General features: G+C 44.2%; 1 protein-coding gene across 1 annotated transcript in view; it reads right to left on the bottom strand.

Annotated features, from left to right (window-relative positions):
- THBS4 (thrombospondin 4) overlaps positions 1-26,043 on the bottom strand; it is a 45,624-nt gene that overhangs the window by 15,519 nt on the left and 4,062 nt on the right. The window contains exons 2-9 of the mRNA XM_055790922.1: positions 25,035-25,238; positions 21,690-21,937; positions 20,514-20,619; positions 8,497-8,579; positions 7,850-7,901; positions 6,337-6,509; positions 2,912-3,049; positions 2,212-2,289 (exon numbers count right to left, since the gene is read on the bottom strand). Of these exons, the coding sequence (XP_055646897.1) occupies positions 2,212-2,289; positions 2,912-3,049; positions 6,337-6,509; positions 7,850-7,901; positions 8,497-8,579; positions 20,514-20,619; positions 21,690-21,937; positions 25,035-25,238 (1,082 nt within the window). The remainder of the gene's footprint in view (positions 1-2,211; positions 2,290-2,911; positions 3,050-6,336; positions 6,510-7,849; positions 7,902-8,496; positions 8,580-20,513; positions 20,620-21,689; positions 21,938-25,034; positions 25,239-26,043) is intronic.

Here is a 26,043-nt window from a genome sequence, read left to right as displayed (position 1 = left end):
CTGCAAACAGGGCCTGATGGGCCTCTGAAGAGACCTAGTCATGCCATAAGATACAACATGTGACAGAAATGTTCTAGATATGTAAAAAAAAAAAGAAAAAAGAAAAAAGAGAGACGCATATTGAACAGTGAAAGCAGTCCTAGAAAAACAAGGTTATTTGTGAGGAAAGCACACCATTTGGAACACTACTAATAACCTCAACAACACCTAGCTGCAAAAAGGACCGTATTTACACCTGTAGGATACTTTTAAATGTTCTCTTGCTATGGATAAAGCCTGCTCTGTGCAGCCAGCTACAGAACAGTAGTGGTGTAAGTGGCACATACAGGACAACTGGGTGATCAGGCCCAGCCAGCACAGGTTTATGAAAGGTAGGTTCTGCTTGACCAACCTGGACTCCTTGTGTGACAAGATGATCTACTTAGTGGATGAGGGAAAGGCTGTGGTTGTTGTCTACCTGGGTATTAGTAAAGCCTTTGACACCAGCTCCCACAGCATTCTCCTGGGGAAACTGGCTGCTCATGGCCTGGATGGATGTACTCTTTGATGGGTAAAAAGCTGGCTGGATGGCCGTGCCCAAAGATTGGTGGGGAATGCAGTTACATCCAGATGGCGGCCAGTCACCAGTGGTGTTCCCCAGGGCTCAGTACTGGGGCCAGCTCTGTTCAGTATCTTTATCGGCGCTCTGGACGAGGGGATCGAGTGCACCCTCAGTAAGTTTGCAGATGACACCAAGCTGGGCAGCAGCGCTGATCTGCGGGAGGGCAGGAGGCTCTGCAGAGGGGTCTGGACATGCCGGACCGATGGGCCGAGGCCAGCTGGATGAGGTTCAAGAAGGCTCCGTGCCGGGTCCTGCACCTGGGTCACAGCAGCCCCACACAGCGCTACAGGCTGGGGCAGAGCGGCTGGAAAGGGCCTGGTGGGAAAGGGCCTGGGGGTGCTGCTCGGCAGCCGGCTGGGCATGAGCCAGCAGTGTGCCCAGGTGGCCAAGGAGGCCAGCAGCACCCTGGCTTGTGTCAGGAGCAGTGTGGCCAGCAGGGCAAGGGAAGGGACTGTCCCCCTGCACTCGGCACTGGTGAGGCTGCACCTCGAACCCTGTGTTCAGGTTTGGGCCCCTCACTGCAGGAGGGACGTAGAGGGGCTGCAGCGTGTCCAGGGAAGGGCCACGGGGCTGGGGAAGGGTCTGGAGCACAGGGCTTGTGAGGAGCAGCTGAGGGAACTGGGGTTTAGCCTAGAGAGGCGGAGGCTCAGGGTACATCTTGTCACTCTCTACAACTCACTGAAAAGAGGTTGCGACAAGGTGACTGTTGGTCATTTCTCCCAAGTAATAAGTGGCAAGATGAGAGGAAATAGCCTCAAGTTGTGCCAGGGGAAGGTTAGATTGGATATTAGGAAAAGTTTATTCACTGAAAGTGTTGTCAGGCATTGGAAGAGGCTGCCCGGGGAAGAGGTTGCATCACCATTCCTGGAGATATTTAAAAGATGTGTAGATGTGGCACTTTTGGACATGGTTTAGTGGTGGACTTGGCAGTACTAACGGTTGGACACAATCTTAAGTGTTTTTTCCAGCATAAATGATTCCATGATTTACTGTTTCTAAGTAAAAGATCCAATTTGCTTCATAGCATTACAATGGTTGTACACTCCTTCTATTGCATCCTAACATCTTTCAAACCATTTCTACTTCTGATACAGTGTTCTCCTGGATTTAATATCTATGGGTATGAAAAGTGTTGTACCAATTGCAGCTCTCCTCCTCTCTGTACTTATTTAGAGGGATGTCTGGTACTGTATAAATACCCTAACAAAGCAAAGATGTTACTCCTATAAAAAGAGCACCCAGGGGATCAGCTTGCTGCAGCAGTTACCAGGTGGGAAGAGGTGGGGAGAAGCAAAGATTTATCTTTCAAAGGAGGTTCCTTACAATAACATACTCATAAACACACATAACTGGCTGGTGTGAAGAGAAGAGTTCCTGCTATTCCTCAGGGAAAGTGATAAGGATACAACTGAGATGGGCATGTTAATGCCAAAGGAAGTATTGATTTTTTAATTGTTAGTCAGGAAAGAGGAAAAGATTCTTTGGTTTAGATGAAGCCAACAAATAAATTGTACTATTCAGCTCTTCAATCAGAGACATAAAACTAATCTTAGCCACTTGGAATTTTAAAGCAACCAATTTTTTAAAGCCAGATATGAAAAGGTGCTTACCAAAGTGTTTATGCAATGGGAATTCGGAACGCAGAGTCCAAGTCCACCATTCTGACATTCATCAATATCTAAGCAGACCTAGCAATAAAAAAAATCGACATGTAATAAAAACAATGTCAATTTCAGCTCCAAGTCTGAAGAAAAGCCACTGAAGTTTAAGTCCAGAAAAGAGCCACAGCCTCTCCTGAAACCACTCTCAGAATGGCACAGACATACTCATGGGCTAACTTTCCGATGCATCTCCAGACACATATAAACCCTGAAGAGACACTGTGATACAAAAATTTTCAACTTTAGGATGAGTTCTGGTTCACCCACAAGAATTCAGACAAGAATTATATTCCCATTGTAGGGTGCTACAGGAAAATGCAAAAATGACAGTAAAATAGGCCTTTTCTATCATACCCTTCCTAGTTCAAAGCCAGTTTACAGACGTCAGTGGAGCCTCCTTTAAAACTGATCAGAGGTACCTACAAAGATAATGACACTTGTCTCTATACCAGTCCTGAGTATTAGATGATTAATATTTCCATTAAAACCAAGCAAACAACTCAGATCTTCTAACTGAAACACTCTGATCTCTGCCTAACTGCACAAGTCAATTATGGAATGACAGAAGTATAAACAAAATGTGATACAGAGGCATTGATATAAACCAGCACCTTGCAATGATAGTTGCTGCAGGAATGCTGACACTCACCTGCTTATTGCTCTTGGCGTAGCTGAGTCCTATCCCTTGCACAGTTTGTCCTGTATATCCTGGGGGACAGGTCTCACATCGGAAACCTGGAGCAGTGTTCACACATCGCACTCCAGGGAAGCAAGGGTTGTAACGACACTGCAAAGAAAAAAATGAACCCAGCACACGTTCATGCTTCAGTAACATCCAGACTCTGACTATGTGCACAGACTTCTCAGTCAAAGGCAATGCTACATGCAGTGTCTGCATGTCTTCTCTTCAGAGCTGGCTTACAGAGGGAACAGTCTCTGTAGGTATTTCTGACCCAAGTGGGTCTTCAGCTATCTCTGTAATTTAAGTAACATTTGCAATCTTCCTTTATAGCCTGTAGCTGATGCCCTAAGACAGGGGTCCTCAAACTATGGCCCGCGGGCCGGATACGGCCCCCCAGGGTCCTCAATCCGGCCCCCGGTATTTACAGAACCCACCCCCACTCCCCTCCGGGGGTTGGGGGGGGAACCAAGCAGCCGCAGATGACTGCCTGCCACTGCATCCGCGCGCCGGCCCCCTGGTTAAACAGTTTGAGGACCCCTGCGCTAAGGTCCTTCCTTTTGCTGGGCAGGTTCAGCTCCCTCGGAGGCTGAGAGTCCCCTGCAAGAGTCCAGATCACAATATCAGGAAAGCTGCATAACTCCAACCCAACAAATGGTCCTGCAGTTGTGTTTTGGACACAAAGAAGTGGCAGCAGCACTTTCCTTCATTTACACTTAGGCAAGTCACCCTAACATAAGCCAGATGAGCAGGGACGTGTAAGTAGCACCACATTTCTAGACCGGAGGTCCACAGACAGCCTTTGGCACTTCTCCCGAAATAGCACATGCCCACAGCATCACCCCTAGCCTGAAGGCACCATTCACTTCACTACCTCATGATATTTTACAGAACAGCTGTGATCCATTTCACTGGCCTTGTGGTTGCCAGTTTGGGAACCACATCCCACATTGCTGCCTCTCCAACATCAACACTAGCTGCCAGGTAATATTTATAAGAGTACCGAAAATATCAACATGCCATCATGCTGCATATGGCTCAAAGACAAGAATAAATATGAAACACAAGAAAGAAATAGAAAAAGTTTTAAAGATATGTCTTTTCCCACCCCCTCTGTCGTTCATAGAAAAACATCCACAAGATGGAGGGTGATCAAACCAGAAGATACCCACCTAAAACAAAGTACAACCTGTAATCAAACACACACATAAGGGAGCAACAAAAGGTACGTTCAATATCGAAGAGTGTTTGACGGAAAGACTTGTTAGAAGTAGGTCCACAACTAGCATAAGCAAAATGTAAAACTAGGACTAGAGACATTTTGTGCTCCTTAGTTGCTGTGGATTTTTTATTGTAGACAGCAGAGGGCACTCAAATTACACAGAGCAGAGCTGCAGCTCCCAAGGTACAGGGCATCAGCACTTGAAAGTAATGTCCTCAAACTGGTAACAAATAAGGGAGCATACTGAAGAGATGCTAACAGCCTCAGAAAAGATGATGGCAGCTGTTAGCGAGGAAGCTTCTAGATTTGACTTTATTAGAATTTGTATATTAACTTATTTTTAAATTCCAGTTATTAGGAAGAACAGAAACAGTTTATTCAGTAGAAAGGTGCTCTCCCAGAAGAGATTCCCAAAGACCTTCAAAAAAACCCCAGGATTAGTTTCCTTCTTAGTCAGCTAACTCAGGAAGACAAATGACATCCCCTGTTGTTAGGCAATGAAAAGTTAATGTCATTTATTACCTCTTTTCTTCCCCTGGAACAACCACAAGTGAAAATCCAGCCGTTAAAGCTTTGAGCTATTTACTGGTAAACAAAACCACACCAGACTAGGTGGCATTTTAATAGCAGTGTCCCTGTGAAGCCCTCAAACAAGCAAAACTGGATGTCGAGGACACCATTCTGGCAAAATTTCCTTGCTCTTTCTAATGTGAGACCAGGTCTGCCATGTGGGCTGGTGGCACAAAACGAAGGCACGTCAGTCTCCAGTGGCAGAGCCTGACTGCTCACAGAAAGCCACGTTCAGGTCAGGCTACCACAGATTATCCTCAGTTTGTTTTCCCACCACTGTCACCATGGGTAGAGTTGCTTCAACTCTGGAAATGGCAGGGAGGAGATTATCACCACGCTTTGCCTCAGTCTGGGTATGGCTCAGGAGAACCCAACTGTACTGCTGGGTTCCACTCAGGCTGATTTGAGTCTCTCACCATGGCTGTCTGTGGCATGAAACTTGCACCACAGCTGTCTCAGCTTCACCTCTTGCATTCCCACTTCAGAGCTTCATTTCCATTTTTTGCACCTTCTGTTGCAGCAGACAGTACATGCCACATGAGGCATAACAAAAGACATTGCCTACAACTCAGGAAAACTGCCACACTCAACTCACTTTCTCTACCCAGTGTTTTTCACACACAGATATAACTTGGGCACATTGCAACCTGTCTGCTGATGGCCTGCAGCGGGAAGTAACCAAAAAAGCAGTCAAAGCACATCCGTTGGCTAGGAAGGAGAAAAAAGGAATGCTTTTGCTATTTTACATCATCAGGCAGGTACATCGGTATAGTACTGTGTTATCCACAAGCACAGTTAATGACCTAATTCTCCTGGTCCTCTGCTCTACTGTATCCAGGTGCTTTTCCACAAAAATCACTAAAGAGTAACGGCAAAAATCATCACACATAAAAAATGTGGTGAAGCTGTAAGTGGTTTTGTTGTTTGTGTTCTGAGTAAGTGTCACATTCCAATTAACACAGGTTTTATTTAATCATTTAAGATATTGTAAATTTATTAACTCAGTCCTCAATACAAGCAAGCTCTGAACTTCTAACATATAGCACAAGAAAAAAAATCAAGTCAACATTATCAGCTTTCAACACAACCATAAAGAAGCAAAAGGAACAATAACAACAAATGTTTATTTTCTTTCACAGACTTTTAAGGTAATGCTGAAAACATGGCTCCAGTTTGGGTTGAAGAGAAGACTCTGGACTCCAAGGCTGGTTCAAGAGCACTACAATTTAAAGAAACAAAGCCCATAGCGACAAGAAGGGCTTCTGCAGCCTGTAACAGAAGCTACTGCATCTTCTTGTGGAATAGAAACAACTATGTTGAAAGCTTGTTTTGGCTGGTTTTTTTCCATACATTACACTCCTTTAAGTGACTTCTCAACTCACCAGGGTATTTCAAGTTTTCACACATAAAACCTCTGTAAAGTTGCAGCAACAGCAAAATCAGGAGGTAGAATCAAATCAAAATGAATTAATATTCACCATGCAAGCAGTCAGCAAATGCTGAAGACAGCAAGCATCAGCAATCCATTGATATGTATAAAACTGTAGCTTTTTGCTCCCCCCCCCCTTTTTTTTTTTTAATTCAGTGAAAGTCACTATTTTACCTCATCGATATCTGAGCAGGTAACTCCATTTCCCGTGAGCCCTTCAGGGCAGGGGCCGCACTGAAATCCCTCTGCTGTCTCCACACACCTGACTCCCCTGAAGCAGGAATTAACTTCACATTTGGGTTTACTGCGCCTAGGAAGTTGAGTTGGAAAATTCACAGTTCCCAAACCTTTAATGAAGAAAGAACAATAGTTTCAGCCATTGAAAGAAACATCCACCATAGCTTTCAGCTGGCAAGTGCTCTGAAGAGATCCTCGAGACACTGTGCAGCAGGGTTTTGTGTTTCTGTGCTGTGCTGTTACCAGCTGTGCTGCGGCTGAAGAGACTTCATGCTGGGAATGGCCCAGCAGCTTGCTGTGTCTCCAGACAGGGGAAATTAAGGCTATTTTGTTATGTCCATGTGCTTCTCCTCGCTACAGATAGTGGCCCTCCTGCTATGTTAGTCCCAGCACAGACCTGCTGCTGGCCAGAGGAGGAGAATCTAAAAGCCAGTGACCTCAATGGCCCAAGGGACCCAAGTGTGATGGTACAAGGTATTTTTCTGGCTAAATTGGCAACACTACCACTTCATAAGAAAAACACTGCCATGGTTTCGCAAGAGGCCATCTGATAGTCTACAGGTATGAGGAATAAAAAGCAGCAGTGGGCAGGCCATGAACACACAGCAGGACATGCAGCTACACCGACTTAGGTGCACAGAGACCAGCCCTGGGGAAAAGCAAGGTTTTGGTGATGAACCTCAGTAATGATGCATGCAGGATTTAAAGACATTTCTTCAGCACTTACACATGAAGGTTAACCTGGCTTGAGCTCAGCTTGAGTCCTGATGAGACTGACAGACTGGGAGAAGAAATCAACTAAAAGACCCATTGAGTTTAAGGCCTTTCATCCCACCCAGTAAAGGAGCTGGTTTTGTGGCTTTTGTTTATACTGAATGCATGTGTGTCCCGATCATCAATTAAGTTGGAGGACCATACAGTGGCATTTGGGGAAGCACTTATTCCATTTAGCGAAAAGCTGGAGACCACCTATTGGGTCTTAGTGCTGTTAACCAGTGACTGCATACTCAGAATCGGATGAATTTCAGGTGGACTGCACAGGATCTTCCTCAGAGTGACAACACCAGCTAGAGCAGAACATGATTCCTCCCTTGTCCTTCTACTAAGATTGCTCATGAGATACCTGGCAGGCAACATCTCCCTCCCCAGGAACATGTGGCACAGCTTTGTGGCAGACTGAGAACTGGCAGTACAGGGTGAGTGGTACTGCTTAGTTTAGTGGGGGTTTTATTTCCCAGTAGGTGATTGTCAGGTCTGTGGAAACGGAAAGCTTTTTCTCTAATAAAAATCTATTTTAAATTTGTGTCTCGTACATCTAGAACTTTGGACATGGTGTTTTTTAAAAAGTACTTCTTAGAAACCACATACAGCTGATGCAATCAATACTAGTTTTAAAATGACACTACATCTGATCTAGTTGGCTTTTACAAGCGATAACAGGAACACTTACCACATGCTTGGCACTCAGCTATGGTATTTCTCAGAAATGTTGTTTCTTTGACCTTAAGGATATAGAAAATAAACATTATTTGGATATAGGCAGCTCCAGTTTGCACCTGGCTGCCAGAAGAACCATTATCATTTTCCCCAGGATGCCACTCAAACCGTGCGACATACGTACTCTCTCTTGAAATAAGATGTTCCTTGTACTCCATAAAATTAAGGATAGCAATAACGGTTGTACTTCACTTCAGCCTTCATCAACAGGGACTTGAAAAATGACACGCTTAACTAACAGCATGTGCTACCAGCAATTCCAGTTCTGACACCCACCAGCAGGTAGAACAAATGCAATTTCAGTCCTGTGCAACAGACTGACCTCTAACTAACAGTGTGTTAGGACAGCTACTCTGGTTCCTTTCCACTTAAAGACACTAGATTTTCTGGGTCTGAATAAGGCCCCTGCACTCCCACATTTAGTGGTCCTCCACAATGAGCACAAGGTACCAGTACCCATATGGTTATTTCTTTTCCACTGTGTTGTGGCTCTGAGGCAACAAACTTTACACAGGAGTTTATTGCTTATGTGAACTCTGCCCTGACTCTATCAAAACTGGCAAGCTTGGGATGTTTCACACTGAAGCCTTTATACAATACCTGTTGTCTGAGAAGGTCTTTCACATCTCCCAGTATTTGGTTCATCTGCATCATCTGACCCATCAGCTGCCTATTAAAATCACCTGCAGGGAAACAGCAATGAAAAAGACTGCACAGTCAGTGCACTTAACTCTCCATTTGCCATGATAATTTCTGAGATACAAGATAGAAACACCATGAGAAGGAGGACAGACATTATAGTTACTTAATCCCTGCAGGAATCCTTAAAGCAAACACAGTGTCTACATTTTTTTATAGTGTTTTGAATGAACTCAGGGCTTTTCTGGACTAAACTTCACTGTATACCACAGAAACAGGCAAAGCAGAAACCTCTCCACAGAGTGAAAAGCAGTCTGTGATTTTTCTACCATTATTTCAGTGTCAAGGCTCTCTAGTAAGACCTAACAACACCAGCAACTAATGCTGCCAGAGTCATGGGTCCCCCCCAGGCCTGAGACCAGCAGCCCTAAGTGAAACCTTAGGATTTCAGGTCTGGGTTTTTGTGAAAACCCGTTTGGGGCAGGAAGACAAGGCAGCGGCATGAAGTATCTCTGCGTAAAATGGCAAGTCACCCTCCGTAAGTGTATTCCATGTCACCACAACCAACTCCTGCATACTTTCAAAAGTGAAGTTACTCAGCTTTCTGAGCAAACTCACTGTGCAGCTCCAACCATGCATCAAGAGTGCCTACTCTGATAAAAACAGCACTTTTAATACCTGAGACAGTAATATGGCTTTTCTTCCAAAAAGCAGCTCATCACACTGTACACAAGTTTCATGGCTACATTTGCTTCTTGGGGGTGCAGAGTTTGTATGGACTCACAAAACAGCTACTCAACAAAGTATGAATGCACACCAAAGCCAACTGTCAATATCAAGAAACAAATTAAAGACCTCTTAGACAAGACTGAAAAATACATCTGTATTAAGCCATAGGGAAGGACCAGAACCAACTCAGGATATTCACATGAGAATCTTATCTGTTAGATGAAACATTACTTTTGAGCCAGTGACAAGAGAAGCAAAGAGCACATTAAGCACAGTATCTTGTAGTTGTTTGTAGCTCACTTCTGAGTTTGTAGGAATCTTGAACAGCTATTTGTTTACTTCTCTAAGTCTGTATGTCAAAACAAATTTCACAAATATATGCTCTTTTATGTTCTAAGCAGGCACAATATTTTGATATTATGCCTCTGGTGGTGTGCTCCAACACCCCCACCCCCCTCCCCCCCACACCCCCATCCCCTCCACCCCCACACCACCCCCACACCACCCCCTCCACCCCCACTCCCCCACCCCCACACCACCCCCTCCACCCCCACTCCCCTCACCCCCTCCACCCCCACAGCCCCAGTTCCTGACCTACAGACGAAGAACCGAAGAACCGTATCCAGCTCCAAGTGGAGCCAGGAAGCTGGCAGTTTGACTCCAGCAGCACATTTACCTTGCAGAACAGATGACGGATGCAGCCCAACAAGCAAACCAACAGACTGACGCCCAGGGTGAGGCGGAGGCCTCTCAGCATGGCGTTGCTTCTGTGAGGGCTAGAAGATTCCGCGTGTCTGTAACCGTCAGCCTGCGCCTGCACCGAACCCCGAACCCTCCCCGCTCTGCAAGGAGCGTCCTGGCACCTGGTTAAGGGCCAATCAGCACACAACAACTGACTTTAGTCCCACCTCACCAAGATGATAAAATCTGGCATTTCAGAAGCTTCTTCTTCCCTCCTGAGGGCAAGAACTCTAACTTCGGTGTGGGTTGACGGGCCCAGATCTCTCTCCTCCCCAAGTAGGCATGCCTCGCTGGTAAGCATTGCGCCTCCGACCACGGCGGGTGTTACTCGGGACAGCATTACTATCAACAGTGCTCTACCCTTAAGCTCAATTTTTGCAGCAAGTGAACTTATCAACAGCAATTCCTAGCTTGTTATATCTGTCGCCTTAATAAATCACCTGTTCTTTCAGCTTTGCAAAACTGTTCCAGTGCAAGTCCTTAAACGGGGCTCTGACAGGCAAGTGTGACATTCTGGTGAGTGGCTGTACACACAATCCTTTAGACTCAAAACCACTGACCGAGTCTGAGACTAGGATTGGATCTAGCTGCACCTACACTCCTCTCTGAGAAGCTTAGAAAGCAAGGGGATCCCTTCTGAGCCTTGTGACTCAGCGGGAGGGCTGTGTCCCACCTCACCCCTCAGCCACTCATCAGACTGTTAGCACAACAGAAAATTGGCATCTCAGGCAGGTTTGCCATGGATAAACTGCTGCAAAAACATACGAGTGCATCATCCCAAGTGGAAAAGGAATGCGTCCAAAGATACCAGGCACGAGTACATAAGCTCATAAGAGAAAACCAAAACTTAATAACTGAAAATAGGGAACTTAAAATGCTGTTAGCATCAGCCGAGAGACGAGAAAAACAACTACACAAAAAGTTAATACTCTTACTAAATCAAATGCCGTCCTCAGTCTCGGCTAAGCAAATCCGCAAATTAATACAGTGTGCAGATCCCAAAACATGGGATGGAAACATCTGGTGTGATAATGATAATGATGAACTGCTGGCAGGCTCTAATTATGATCCTACCCCAGAACCTGTGGCTATAGAACCATTGACCAAAACCACAAATGAGAGATATAACAATGTCCGTGCTACTGTAGGTATCATCTCACAGTCTCCTGCTGAATTGACAAAGTTACAGAAAAAGTATTCCAGGCGTCCAGATGAATCCGTGGTGGAATATGTGTGGCGAGTCTCTCTTACAGGGGGTGACCTAATCTTACTAAGCGAGGAAGAAGCAAGAGGCTACTGGGGCCCTGGAGTATTTCTAACCATCACATCAGGTGACCACAACTATTCATTAACTGCACGGGCTGCCCATTGGGCCGGTGGTATAGACTCGCAAAAACGAGGTGAGCCTTTTGTTATCAGAACCTCGAGGTTTTCTGATTTGGCCGCATCTGTGAAAAAAGCAGCCTGCCTACAAGCAATGTATGAGAGAAACTTGTTACTGAAATCCCCAATGCTAGCTCCTATTGATCCAACAAAACTAACTCCCCTTATTCAAGGCCTCTCGGGTAGCTTGAAAACCTATGTAGCCAGAGCTCAGGACCTTATACACACCACTTGTGTTAAGAATGCTGTTGCAGCTGCTGCACAGCCCCCACAGAAGCAAATCCATATACCCACCTGGAGCGAGTTTATGCACAAGTTAAGGAAATACAGGCACCAAATATGCCGGGTTGGCCAGACCACCAGGAAACCCCGGGACCTCCAGGTCCACACCACTAAGCCTAAGCCAGAGAACTGATTCAGCAGGGGGAGGTTGCTCTGCAGGAAATAAATCAATTCCTAGTAGACTCATGCCCTCAGCCCCACAACAGAATTTAATTGATTTAACAGATTTTGCAATGTTAAAACTACTGAGTAGAGCAGCCCCAACAATTCTTAAATGCAACCTAGCTGCAAAACAGGACAACATTAAAGGAGATACCAAATATAACAAAAGCCAGGGCAATAATGCTCTTAAGCAACTCCCTATGTGTGCGGAGTTAATGCATGGCATTGTTACCTGCAGTTGTGAAATGAGCTGGGACAGTGCAGCAGCTGAAAACCAAACCTGAAGCCCTGGGGAGGAGATCACAAAATAAGACCCTTGAAAAAGGGGACAGAAACTAGATCAAAGGTAAACAAATTAAAAACCCTTCAAACAGAATCTCAAGAACAGAGAAATGAATTGTGGAAGAATACATTAGCCCCAGGCATTCCCAGAGCTATGATTCAAGGTCAGCCTACTGGCATTGTTTTGAGTCTGGTTGAAACATTCCAGAAATGAGATAACAGTGAAAGGAAGGACCTTTTTTTAACTCCTTCAGCACCAGTCCCCAGAAAGGAAGACAACTCTTTCCTTCCCCTCAGGGGGGAACTGCAGGACATGAAGTGAAAAAAAATGAGTAATGTCCTGAAGGCAATTGGGCTTGCCTGTCTGGAAAGGGGAAGCTTATTAGTGAGTAAGTGATGATGGCCCATACATTTTAATTCCAGTCTATCCTCAGAGATAATTGGTGAAGTTTTTAACAGGCACTGGAGCACAAATTTCAACTCTAACACAAGATGCCGAGAAGCTGGGCATGTGATCTGGATGGCAAAGATTAAAGATTACCAGTGTGAACTGGGTGGGTGTTGTGTGTGTCAAACTGACAAAGTCAATGTATGTCTCCTGAGCTAAAAGCGCAGGTCGACTACTTGCTCTGCAATTAAAATCATCATGAAAGTATTTTAGAGTTCAATGTTTTTAACAGGTGAACCTGGTGCCTGCTGAATGGCAGCGTGTGGCTTAAACATTGATCCCAACCCCGGCAGAAACCGGGAGGCTGCAGTGGATGTGCTGCTGCACACAGCCCCTGCACTCCCTAACTCAGAAATCACTAACGTACCACAATATCTGCTGCAGCATGAAATGGGAGTTTCTGAAGTCATAGGTGATTTGGAGAAACAACAGATTATCTCCAGAACCCACTCCCCATATAACTCACCTGCCTGGCCGGTTCGGAAACCGGACCAGAGGTGGCAGGTGGCCTTCAACAATTGATTATCAGTGCCTGAATGCTGATACAGCCCTGCTAACAGCTGTGGTACCAAACATTGCAAACTCAACAGCTATTTTGTCAGCAGCTGCACATTCAGGCCTAGATGGAGTGGTAACACACCTAGAAAAAAAGAGGTATTATCACTCAGGTGCGCTCCCTCTATAGTTCTCCTGTCCATCCTCGTTAAAATGCCTCAGACTGGAATAGTGGCAATGGTCCTAACCAAAGAACCTTTACGCTTGGGAAGCAAAAGATAGCTCTGGAAAACTCCATCAAATCAGTACCAGCTGGACAGTACCCACCTTTTAACCTAACATTTGCTGGTCAAATAATGACGAAGTATCTTTTTCCCTTTTTGTGTCCACAGGTACTCCAAATGCCAGGCAATTGCACCTGGAGTCAAAGACTCCTCTATAACAATCTAGAGTGCCCCCAAGGACTGCTTATTTTTATTTGTTGGGTATTTCTGGTTTTAATCCTCATACTTATCTGGAAACCAAAATTTTAATATGGATACAGCTAACAAACCTGTGATATTGTTTGAGTTAATAAGTTGAAATATCTTGTGTGTATATTAAGGTGTCGAGTTGAAACACATGTGTTTGTATTACTAATTTGAAATGTCAGTTGTCATTTAACAACCAATAGTCCTATTATTATGTGTGAGTAGTTTCAGGAGGATTTGTATAAGTTTAGTATGTACATGTGTGGTGTGTTTGGTATTTGTATATAAAACGACTGGGTTTGGGTAGGATAACTTTGAATTGTAAACAAAGGTGTAGGCTGTGAGGTGAAGGATGTAATTAGGGTTGGCGAACATGACATTTGTAAGTGGTGCTGGGAAGATAGGCTTTGGGTTAATATGCTCATGGATAATACTCCACTGGGATCAAAGATACCTGGAGTGAAAATAGGCAGACTGTCTGTCCAAGTCACCTGTGTTTTGGATGATAACTTAGTCCTAGCCTTGAAAAAGGGATCTGCACTTGCCCTCAGTGAATCTAGTATTACTGCTTATGTGTCTCTGCCTAAATCTGTGGAAGACCCCCTTGCCATGGGTACTCTTCCCACAGACAGGGTGGGGAGCTTGCCAAGACAGTGGAATACAATGGATACCCTCCAAATGTGAAACCTTATTCCCCAGAAAGAAAGCGAGTTGCTTTGCTGTGCGGTTCAGTCAGCCATTTAGTTTTTCCACCATCAGCAGCACAAAGTGTACATGTTATGAAGAGGAAAATGTAATTTTCACCTGTCATCAGATCATATGGGGAAAAACAGATTTGTGACCATGGGGATGAGTAACTGACAGCCTGGAATATAATCAATTCATAACTACATTGTGGTGTATACAGTGGAATAAAGCACAAGACTGTCCAAAAACAAATGGCTGTAACAATAACTGTGCCTGGTTCAGGTTTGATGAGAATGGCCCTCCAAGTTTTACACCATTTGACCTGGGATTATCTTTTGCCTCAGTATCAAACAAGCCAGCACTGTGGTCTTGCTAAAACGTGATAAATTGTTCCAACTGGAAACAATATGATTGGGTCAAATACTATTGGCTGGTTTACACCCCCCTAAAAATGGACTGTCTGTGCTGCAATCACAGTATAACATGTAAGTCAGTAAGTGCAGACTTTGCACTTGCAATGATTGCCACGTTGCCTCTGATGGTGCTCCAGCTGGTTTGATCTGGGTCTGTAATGATGGGAATATGTACACCTCTTTGTGGGCTAGGTCACCTGAACTGCAGTGTACCTTGGGCCTCCCAACACTGTGCCCAAGGTGGAAAAGGACTCCCATCCAACCCCACTGGGTGGCTTGCATGAAACGGGTGAGAACAGAACTGGGGGAGTGTGGGAGGGAGATGTAGAGGGGTGGCAGGACACAGGATCAGCCACCCGCATGACCTGGGGGATGGAAGGTTTATGAGGATTTGGGTCAGTTACCATGCAGATGCAACTATGGATGAGTAAGTTAGCCTATCCAGAAGAAAGGCTACCTAATGCGTCCAAAGCCGGTTTACAGGTGCTCAACAATCACCTACAAGCTACGTCACAAATGGCTCTTCAGAATCACACTGCACTGGACTTAGTGTTGTTACATCAAAATGGACCTTGTGGCTACCTACGTCTCTCCAGTACTGATCACTGCACCCATATCCCTAATGTTTAACAGGACCTCAACATCCAACTACAGAAGATGCAACAGGTGGCACAAGACACCCATGAGCTCTGAGAATCAATTAAGAATAGCTAGCTTTCACAACTGTTTAGTTTGTTTTGACTTGGTGTTACTGTTTGGATCCAAAGGTTAATTCAACATGCTTTGATGTTTATTGTGATTATAATTATCATAAGCGTAGCAGTATCTTCCATAAAATCAACTATTATGAAAGCTTGTAACACAAAGAAGATGCAACTTACCAATTATACCCCTTTAATGGGAGAAGATGAAAACAAGGAAGAGAGAGACAAGCCCCTCAACCCATCTATATACAAATTACGTGATATTCCTCTTGGAGAGTTGTGACTAAAGCCACAGGGTGGAACGTGGCAGAGTGCTCTCCACGCCCCCACAGCCCCAGTTCCTGACCTACAGACGAAGAACCGAAGAACCGTATCCAGCTCCAAGTGGAGCCAGGAAGCTGGCAGTTTGACTCCAGCAGCACATTTACCTTGCAGAACAGATGACGGATGCAGCCCAACAAGCAAACCAACAGACTGACGCCCAGGGTGAGGCGGAGGCCTCTCAGCATGGCGTTGCTTCTGTGAGGGCTAGAAGATTCCGCGTGTCTGTAACCGTCAGCCTGCGCCTGCACCGAACCCCGAACCCTCCCCGCTCTGCAAGGAGCGTCCTGGCACCTGGTTAAGGGCCAATCAGCACACAACAACTGACTTTAGTCCCACCTCACCAAGATGATAAAATCTGGCATTTCAGAAGCTTCTTCTTCCCTCCTGAGGGCAAGAACTCTAACTTCGGTGTGGGTTGACGGGCCCAGATCTCTCTCCTCCCCAAGCAGGCATGCCTCGCTGGTAAGCATTGCGCCTCCGACCACGGCGGGTGTTACTCGGGACAGCATTACTATCAACAGTGCTCTACCCTTAAGCTCAATTTTTGCAGCAAGTGAACTTATCAACAGCAATTCCTAGCTTGTTATATCTGTCGCCTTAATAAATCACCTGTTCTTTCAGCTTTGCAAAACTGTTCCAGTGCAAGTCCTTAAACGGGGCTCTGACAGGCAAGTGTGACATTCTGGTGAGTGGCTGTACACACAATCCTTTAGACTCAAAACCACTGACCGAGTCTGAGACTAGGATTGGATCTAGCTGCACCTACACTCCTCTCTGAGAAGCTTAGAAAGCAAGGGGATCCCTCCTGAGCAGGAGGGCTGTCATGTGTAGTCGTCCCCCTCCCCAGCCACACACCAGACTGTTAGCACAATGCCCAATGGCTTCAGGGAAGCTTATTCATATGTTACCTTTGTGGGTATTGAAGCTTGTATGAAAAATACTTTTCTTAATGTTTACGTCATTTTTTTGTACTTCAAAGCATGTGTAACTGTTTCCAAACATTCTAGTAGGTACAGTCCTACTCCTCACATACTATGTATTCTTAATTTCAGATTTTCTCATCAAAATACTGAACCAGTTTAAAGACTCGGGAACCACCTGTTCGAGAACCTGGCTCTGTTTTAATCCAAACCTTATCTTATTTTTATTTGGTAGGAAGGTGGAAGGACTTAATATCATGGGCATTTCAGAATCCCATAGTGGAACCTGGCATGCAAGCTGTCCAGACAGATGCCAGGGTCTATTCTTGATTTGCTTGTTCATTTCAAACAAAGAATGGTTTAGGCATTATTGATTGAGATATGCAAAAAAATTCTCAAGATTTTAGAGGCTGTTCAATGGCTAGCATCTAAATAAAAGCGAGATCTATTCCATACAGTTAAGTTTTGCGGACTGTTGAGCTAAACAGGTTACACTGCCACGAACTACATGTCCTGTTTGCAAATTTAGACAGCAGAACAGAAACAGATGACTTCCTGTAGTTGGTTTTTTTTTTTCTTTTTTTCTCTTCCATTTAAAGCCAAGTCCTACAGTAGGCCCCACCTGCAGCAGAATAACTGATGGTCAGTGGTAAGAACTCAGAGAGGCCTTTCAGGTAGCTGTTGGTCCACAGTATATTGTGGGGTGGCTTTTCCCAGGAGTGAGCAGGGTAAGCAAAAGGTACAGCCTGGAGCTATTCAATTATCTGATCCTACCATGAGATCTCATGCATTCCCCACCTACTGAGGCAACTTCCCAGTTTAGCTAGTCCCCAGCTCTATATGCTGAGTCAGTGAGAACCTCAGTAACAGAATAGCTTTCACTGCAATAATTGCATTCAGAGACAAATCTGAAGAATTACCATCCAACAGGGAACTGAAGTCTCTTGACATGATTAATCTCTGTAAGCCTGAGGTCACATCAGGGGGCAACCCTGTCTTTCTCTTCCCAGGACCTCAGTGTAGCATCATAGCATGGTTTGGTTTGGAAGAGACCTTTAAAGGTCACCTAGTCCAACGCCCTTCCCATGGTATGGACATGTTTTGCTAGGTCAGGTTGCTCAAAGCCTCACCCAACCTGACTTTGAACACTTCCAATGATAGGGCATCCACAGCTTCTCTAGGCAACATGTTCCAGTAAAGGACCCTGGATTTAGAGCTTTGTTGCACAGTTAATTGGCTCAGGCAGAGCAAATGCACAAACACTAGCTTGTGTAATTGCAGGCCACTGTGAAATGCCTCATAGATACTTCTTCTAGATCTCTTGGGAGCAATACTGGTTCAAGCACCCCACTTGCCCCATCCAGCAAAGTCAGATTCCTGAAGTGTCATTCAATGAGATTGTGGTTACTTGGCCAGAGATCCAGCCATGAGTAAAGTATGGATGATGGCTGACCAGAGAATAGTTTCCTGTCAGCCTATAATCCTCCCCCAGAGAAGCTCCACATACAAGTTGCACATGGAATTATGAAGATGAGGGTTCAAGGTAAATAGAAGGAGACACCTCCTCAAACATGTGACAAATTTCTCACCAGGAGACAGTCTTGAATCATACATTCAAAACTGACTGGATAGATTCATGGAAGCAAATATATATTGAGTACAAGACACAAAGATTCCACCTCTGAGTCGAGAGCTCTGTATACCATGAACTGCTGGAGAACAGGAAAGCATTGTGGAAAGCCACACTATAACTCCACTCTCCTATAATCTTGTCCTTGGGTCTGTATTGGTGTACTGTCTCCAACAGCAGCCAGGTTAAAAGAACCTTTGGTCTGGTGCAACACAGCAGGTTTTTTAACACTATGTCAGGTTCAGGTACCCTATGTGAAGTAGATGACCTCCAAAGATCCCTTCTGACCTGAATGGTTTTGTGATGATGATCACACGCAGCATACTAATCTCATCTACCAAATACAGTGCAACTTGCACTGTATTTTCCTGCCCATAGAGGAAGATCCAAATACACATGCTCTCCACTGTCTCATCATCATATTCTCATCTACACTGTTTAGGTGTCTTAGCTGCACAGACTGAACATGGAGGGAATGCTGCTGCCACAGCAGTGAGCAAGGCACACAGTCAAAGCCACGTACAATCACTCAGGTCCAATGAACCTCCCCAGGGTTTTTCCAATTAATATGAAAACACATGCTTTTACCAAAACATAGTGGTCTTACACCTCTATACAGCTAAGCATTCACATTCCAGATTTTCCTGGCTGAAGGCAAAATTGTGGTTATCTGACATACTGCTCCTGCAAAAGGGTATTGTGAAGCATATACAAAGTGCAAGGCAGCTGAGCTAATATTGCTGCTGGAACATTTGCACCTTTTCCTTTGGTGGATTTGACTGTGTAGACTTTGAATATATTCATGTGAGGGGTTTTATTATTATTAATATGCTAGTAATTTCACTTGAATGTTATAAACAACTGAATTTGGAGTCTCAGACAAGCAGAGGCAGCCAGGGAGAGACAATATCTCACTGTGTAACTGCTGTTTGTATTATTGATTAATGAGCAAAAGGTTACAAATAAGAAAGCTGCAAGTCTGCAATCTGGAAACCCTACTCACAGAGCTCTGATTTTTTCCAGGAGCAAACACCAAATTACCCATCCCTTCTATGTGCAAATGTCTGTTGATCCAGGGAAAAAAAAGAGACCTTTGATGATAAAACCCTGATTTTTTGCCTAGATGTATATATATTAAGGAGCAAGAAAACAGAAGCACGTGCAACTGAAGATTTATATAGCTAAAGGACAAAAACACACTGCTGTCACTGGATACCACTGATGCCTACATCCATGTAACATACCCAGGATGCTCTCATGAAATTTGTGTACCTTGTACTCTATTCTAATCAAAAGTAGCAATGCTGCAGGGCTGGGGGGGGGGGGGGGGGGGGGGGGAGGGGCTGGACAGGAAAGGGTGTGAGAGAGAACTTCTTCTCATGGATCCCATTTCAAACCTCAAACTCACTTGTTTTTTTTCCCCATGGTTGTCGTGCATGGTGTGAACCCATCTGTCTCCCTCACACAGGCAGAAGAAAGGCAGATCAAAAGGGACTAGGAAAGGGGTACAGATGGGGCATTCTAGCCCAGGTCTGCTGTGTCAAGAGGTTAGAGAGCACCCCCACCCAGCACAGCTAATTTCACCCAGCCTATGGGGACCTGCAGAAAACCAGCAGCCTCAGCTCCTTCCTTTCCTTCTTATTCCCAGCTCAGTCCCCACAATGCTCAGCACAGGCAGGAAGGAAATTGGTTTTGGAGCAGATTTCCAGTCCAACACATGACAAAAACCTTGGCTAACTTGTGGCAGGACTAGTGGGTGCTTTGCAACAGCTTTTTCCATGTGAACCTGCAGGCTTTGTAGCTGAGCACCAACATGCTCCGCAGTCTCCTGTGTCCGTCTTCATACATTGTTCCTCCCCTCTCTGGCACACTCTGGTGACCAACAAAAGATGAATACTGGCCACATGGAAAAGTACATGAATAGGTCTTGCTACTCTATCCATCCACCTAGTTTCATAAAGCCTGTTGCAGCGTATCACACTTAGGACTACTTCTGTCTGCAATTTGGATATTTAAAATATTATTGACACAATCAGATCAGGATCACAAATGTTCTGTCCTCCAAATCAAGCTAAAAAACCTCATTTAATCATTACAGCTCCTTCTTCTCTAGGACAACGCATTGCTTTGTCACCAGCAGCAGTGACTGTTTTGTCTCTAAACTGAGCTATTTCTAAAACATTTACAGGAAATTATGGCTGTAATTCAGTCAAACCATTGTTATTACTTGTCTATAGAGCTTCTTCACATTAACTTCCTTGCATAGGTATCCTAAGGAACAATTGTAATTCCCAGCTGCAGGCCTTACCAGTGTACTGAGCAACAGGTTCAATTTGTTGAAGAAAACAATCCTGCAGGTTCCCCACTTGGGCAAGTGTTCCTCCAGTTACCAGCTTCAGCTCATCTAGTGTATCCTGGACTCACAAGAAAAACAGAGCTAGCAATTCTGGTACAACAATAGAAAAAATGTGAAACATCAGGCAAAGTAAATTAATTTTTTTACAGAGGTTGTCCATTTCCTAAGCATGCAGGACTCCTGCACTGTCCCCTTCAGGACCACCCATCACCATGTGAACTGTAATAAAATCCCTATTCTTTGCCTTGCATATGTTCACATAGTTCTGGTTTTATTTTGAACTTCTATTATTCCGATTCATATGATCTCATATACCAGGAATTTCACATATTTTTATATCCGTGGCATATAAGAATGATTTTTTTGTTGTGGAACTGAATCTAGAGCAGACTTTTTTCCCCCCTCAAACACGTTTACATTCATGTCAGGAATGTGGGCCCCTTAGTGGCTCTCCATACAAACAGGCTCATTTTCAAGCCTGCAATGAAACAAAGCAAGGGGGCAAGATGGATGCAGAATAACCTCTGGATCTTCTAATGCATATTTTGCATTAATGATGACAGAAGATGCCTGTGGAAGCAGCAGCTGTGGGTGCTGATGCAGAGGTGACAGGAAGCCATGTCAACCTCTGGCTGGCAGGCAGAGGAAGAAAAGCTATTGTAGTCAAACAGACAGGGGTTGGACTCTCATACCACATGAGTGTCCCCCTGCTTTTGTCTTTTTAGTCCATGTGGCTTATCATGAAGAGGAAAGCCACACACACAGTCAAGGGTTGCTCACAGCAAACAGCTGTAAGAAGCTGATGAAGAGCTGCCCTTAATGCATCAGCTAAGTCCTTGCAAAAAGTTCATTCCCCAAGAAAAATCTAGACTGAAGCGAGGGAGGCAGGAAATTGTGTTTAAAATTAATAGTGTAACTACTGCTGTGTTCAATGAAGCTAAGATTTCACCTGTTTGGCTCATAGGGAACTTATATTTACATTTATTTCACAAGTTAATACTCAAGTATTACTAAAGTATCATTGTACAGAGCTTGGCTGCTGTGAGGGCTGAGGTCTGGATTCAGTGATCCAGAGGATCTCTGGTGATCCCTCTTAGTGCTCAGCCTGCTCCCAGTTTTCCCACTTACCTGTGGCTTCCCCTGGAAAGTGTGCAACTCTACTGCCACCGACCTCTGAGACAGCACTGAAAATGCTCTTGGCAGGTCCTGAATGGCACCTACTTGCAGGCAGTCCACATACAACTCTACTGTGCTCGATCCCTGCTGCAGGCCACTTAGCCACAAGATGACAGCATGGGGTTTCCCATCAGCCAGCTGGATGTTGCTAAAGATCACAGAATTCAGCCTCCCATCACTCTTCAGATAGCGCAGCACCACTAGTACAAAACACAGAGAAGGGCTATTAGAGGGCAGCAGATAACCCAAAACTGATCAGGGAAGATCCTGTGGAAATCTGCAATTGCTCTGGTATTTTTCCATGTCAGCTTTTGTAAATGCATCCCATATGCAGATAAAAAGGGTAATAATGAATGGGATACTGATTCTCAGAATAGGATTACCAGGACTCTTGCATAACTCCCCATTTGTAAAGCATTGCTGCCTGCACAGCTTTTTCCACTGCTTCATCCAGGCCTCTCTAACTGGCTTAACCAACACCACCTCACAACGCTTAACGCACCAAAATGCAAGTGGCAAAGGGTATAGCACACAGCCTGCAGTCAGCACTTGGCAGGTAGGTATCTGATAGACCTAGAAATACACTGTAGCAGAAATGCACAGCTAAAAAAACCAGTTTTAGTGATACGTATCGCATTCAGTAAAGCTATCTGACAGTGTATCCAAATGTATCCTTAGAGAAACCAAAGGAAGTATGATTCAAAGCCAATAACCTGCATTTCTCTGTAACAAAAAGCAAGTAAAACCAAAACAGAATGCAGAAAAGACATACTCCACCCCTCAAGATGACTAAGCCCTTCTTAACCCTTTTTTAAGGCATTAGTGAATGACTTGATAATTCACACAACAAATTCTCGTTTTAAGAAGTAAAAAGCACCATCAAAAACCACAACAGCAGACAAACAAAAACTCTTACGCACTGCATAATAGTGAAAAAATGTCTCTTTCCTAAGGAAATTGCATGGCTGAGCTAGGATCTGCAAGCTAAATCTCTTTGACCAGCTAGCTAGTTCTCTCCACAAAATCTCCCCCTGGCTCTCCAAATGCATATCTGCAGAAGCAATGAGCTGAGTGCATCTAGACAGCATGTAAATATGCTACAATACCACACACCTTGTTTCAAGGATCCCACTAATCACTAGCCTTCATGTCCCTTATTTCCTCATGATAACAGTTACATGCATTGAGGAGTGAAAATGCACAGATGCTGGGAGCCTAAACAGTTAAGTGCTGGCTCTTGTGAACATTTGTTTGAAGTTCACAGAGGACTGGTACTGTTGCATCAGGTGCGAGTTCCCAAATAGTCTGAACTTCAAGAAACACAATAAGGTCAACTAGAAATTGTGGGTATAGTGGAGGGGAAAACTCTTTTTCGCTTCAGAGCTAATAAAACCTACTGAACTCATTCAATTTCTATTCATTTAACAAATTATCTTCCCGTCTCTCCCCTATTAACGTATCCTCTTTGATGCTGTGATATCTCTGTTTGTTGGTGACCTTCTGAGTTACTGGGTAGATGTGAACGACCATTTTTCCAGTTGGAAACCATTTCCAACCATTCAGCCTATTGGTTGAAAGAATCCAGATTTATAGCAGCAGGAACAGGGCAGGGTATCTCTCCATCTTTAAAGTCTATGCCTCTGCTAAAGTCTCAGCAGCTGTGATTAATATCAGGAATGTTTTCACTGCTGTCTATGTCAAAACACTGCCAGAGCAGAGATTTCCGCAAAGGTGCATGAGGTCACCAGTAACTTGCTAAAAGGTAGTATTTCTTGGCAAACTCAAAGATCTGGCAAGACTTGAGTACACTGAAACCATTTTACTTATGTGAGTATTGTGCACGCCTGGTCATATGAAAGCAAGGTCTTTGGATCTGGGCCCTGCATTCAGAATGACCAAACACAGCAGTAAGCTAGAGAAAGAAAGAGGAGATAGATGATGGCACGGCCCGGAATGGACCCTGCCAGAATGGTTTCAGGACAAAGCACATTCTGGCTTGGAAGAAGGATCAAGTATTCCTTCCTCAGCCAAAGCCAAACATCCATCTGGTGAACTAGAGTAGACTTTCAAAGGGAGATTTTCCTGAACCAACGCCTCCACCTCCTGAATAAGATTTAACCCATCCAATCCCCTGCATTATATGTTTGCTGCTAGGATATTCTGCACTGATGTCCATGAGAGTAAATGCTTCACCTGTATCGTTCAAGGAACAGATTTTCAGTGAAACTACTAATTCTGTCAGTAATATATACTGCTTCACAGGATTGTTAAATTACATCACTTTTATGCACTTACTGCTGTTTGTTCCATAAAGGAACCATTCAAAAAGGCTAAGAAACCCATGGATGCTATTTTCCTCCAAAAGTACGTTGGTGTAACCAAAACAAGTTGAGCAATTGCCCAGTAATTAATACCTGTGCTTTAAAAGCATTTAGGTGTTATGAATATTTTACTGTCGGGTATACCACAACAAGCCAGAACATGAGCAAACCATTTGGAACACAGCTCTCTGTCCTAGTAGATTTTCTCAATATATTGGACTCAGCTGCCCAACTACCACATTTGCAGCAGCAAATTATCATAGCAGTGGTGAAGTCAAGAAGCAGCAATAATTTACATAAATCAACATTTTTTTACTGAACCTTAAACTTGCAGTGTATCCTGGATGTGGTCTAGAAAGCAATGAAAGCTCTCAATCTCTAAAAGTCTGGTGAAGTTCCTACTCTGACTCCTGCTTAACTAATTTCAATAAATGGAGAACAAACACTTTAATTTGCACAGAAGATCCTGTAAATGCTAGGAATGTTTGTCTTGCATAGTCACATCTAACCTCCAGGGTCAGCAGAACAAGAACCTGCCTTTCATATGCATGAGGCAGTATGTGCGTGAGTCCCTCACATTCCTGAGTAATAAGAACCAGCGATTGTCCCAAGGGAGGGGGGGGGGACACACGACCAAATTGATTCCTTTTTCCATACTCCACCTTTTTTCTCCTTTCTTAGCCTTGCTCAGAGCAAGTGCCACAGCAGAGTGGGGGTACCAGCTGTCAGGTCAGTTTCCCCTGGCCAGCAGCAAGCAGCATCCCGTAAGAGTATGGAGAGAGAAGGGGAGTGAGGGGGTATGTAACCAACACTTCTATTTTTTGAGGGGTGGGGTGGGGGGTCTCAGTGGTGACAGCATGCAACAGGAATGACTCAAGCACAAAGGTTAATCACACGGTTTTCAACATCCATCTGTGACACACCAGTAACTACAGATCCAACACTAGTTTTCCCCTACATACTCCAAACAACTCACCTTTATTCATCCGTCCCATTACCGTAAATTCAAAATACTTGCTGTTGTCAGCTGACGAATACAGGCCAAATATGGTGGCTGTGCTCTTTGGCTGCAGTTTGAATGTCAAGAGCAAGTACACTTCATTCAGCGTAGGATCACCAAGTGCCTGTTGCAAGAAGCTCATTACCACTCTCTTGTTGGAATATGGAAGAAGATCAAAAACTGAAAAATAAGGAAGTTTCAACTGCAATTTAATAATGACCAAAGAAGAATGTAGTCTGAAGCCACCCATGGGAGACTGTACACTCTTCACTATTTCCACACAGATACTTTAAAATGAACCCAAATTGTCCTACCCCCCAAAAATAATATGAAATCAGAAATTAATAATATGATAACCTTTAAAGATCATCTAGTCCAACCCTCCGGCATTGGTAGGGACACCTTAAGGAACTTGAAGCAGTGAAAGATGTCCCTATCTATGGCAAGTGGGTTGGACTAGGTGATATTTAAAGGACCCTTCCAATCAGAACTATTCCATGACTCTATCAAAATATCATATAGATTTTGTTGCAACTGATCAACTTTTAGCAACTTTTTTTTTTTAAGTTACTAACAGAAATACCTAGTCTTCAAATTGAAGTACTCAAAATATTTTCACTTAGATCTCTAAAATTTTTCACTTCTGAAGACGCACCTCAAAGGAAAGCTTTCTAACCTACTTCTGCTTTCATGAATTCAAGTGCTTGTGTCCACATTTCAATTAGACTCAGGATCCAGCATGAAAAATTTCAGACAGATTTCCAGACAGATAAGTGTACTTATCCTAAGAATCATGGCATTTGCAGAGCACCAATTAAAATGCTAAAAAGCCAGGTAAGCAATATGATGTTCCTAACCTCCTTCTCACTTCACTGGTTTCTCAGAAGATATATTATATGAATAAGACTCATCTTCCCCTTCTGGTACAAATAAAAAGAGAAAGACAGACCTGAAAAAAAAAAAAAATAACCCTGAAGGCACAGTG

The sequence above is a fragment of the Falco peregrinus genome, chromosome Z (genome assembly GCF_023634155.1).
Source record: "Falco peregrinus isolate bFalPer1 chromosome Z, bFalPer1.pri, whole genome shotgun sequence".
NCBI lineage: Eukaryota > Metazoa > Chordata > Aves > Falconiformes > Falconidae > Falco > Falco peregrinus.
This window is presented reverse-complemented; position numbering and strand designations above follow the sequence as displayed.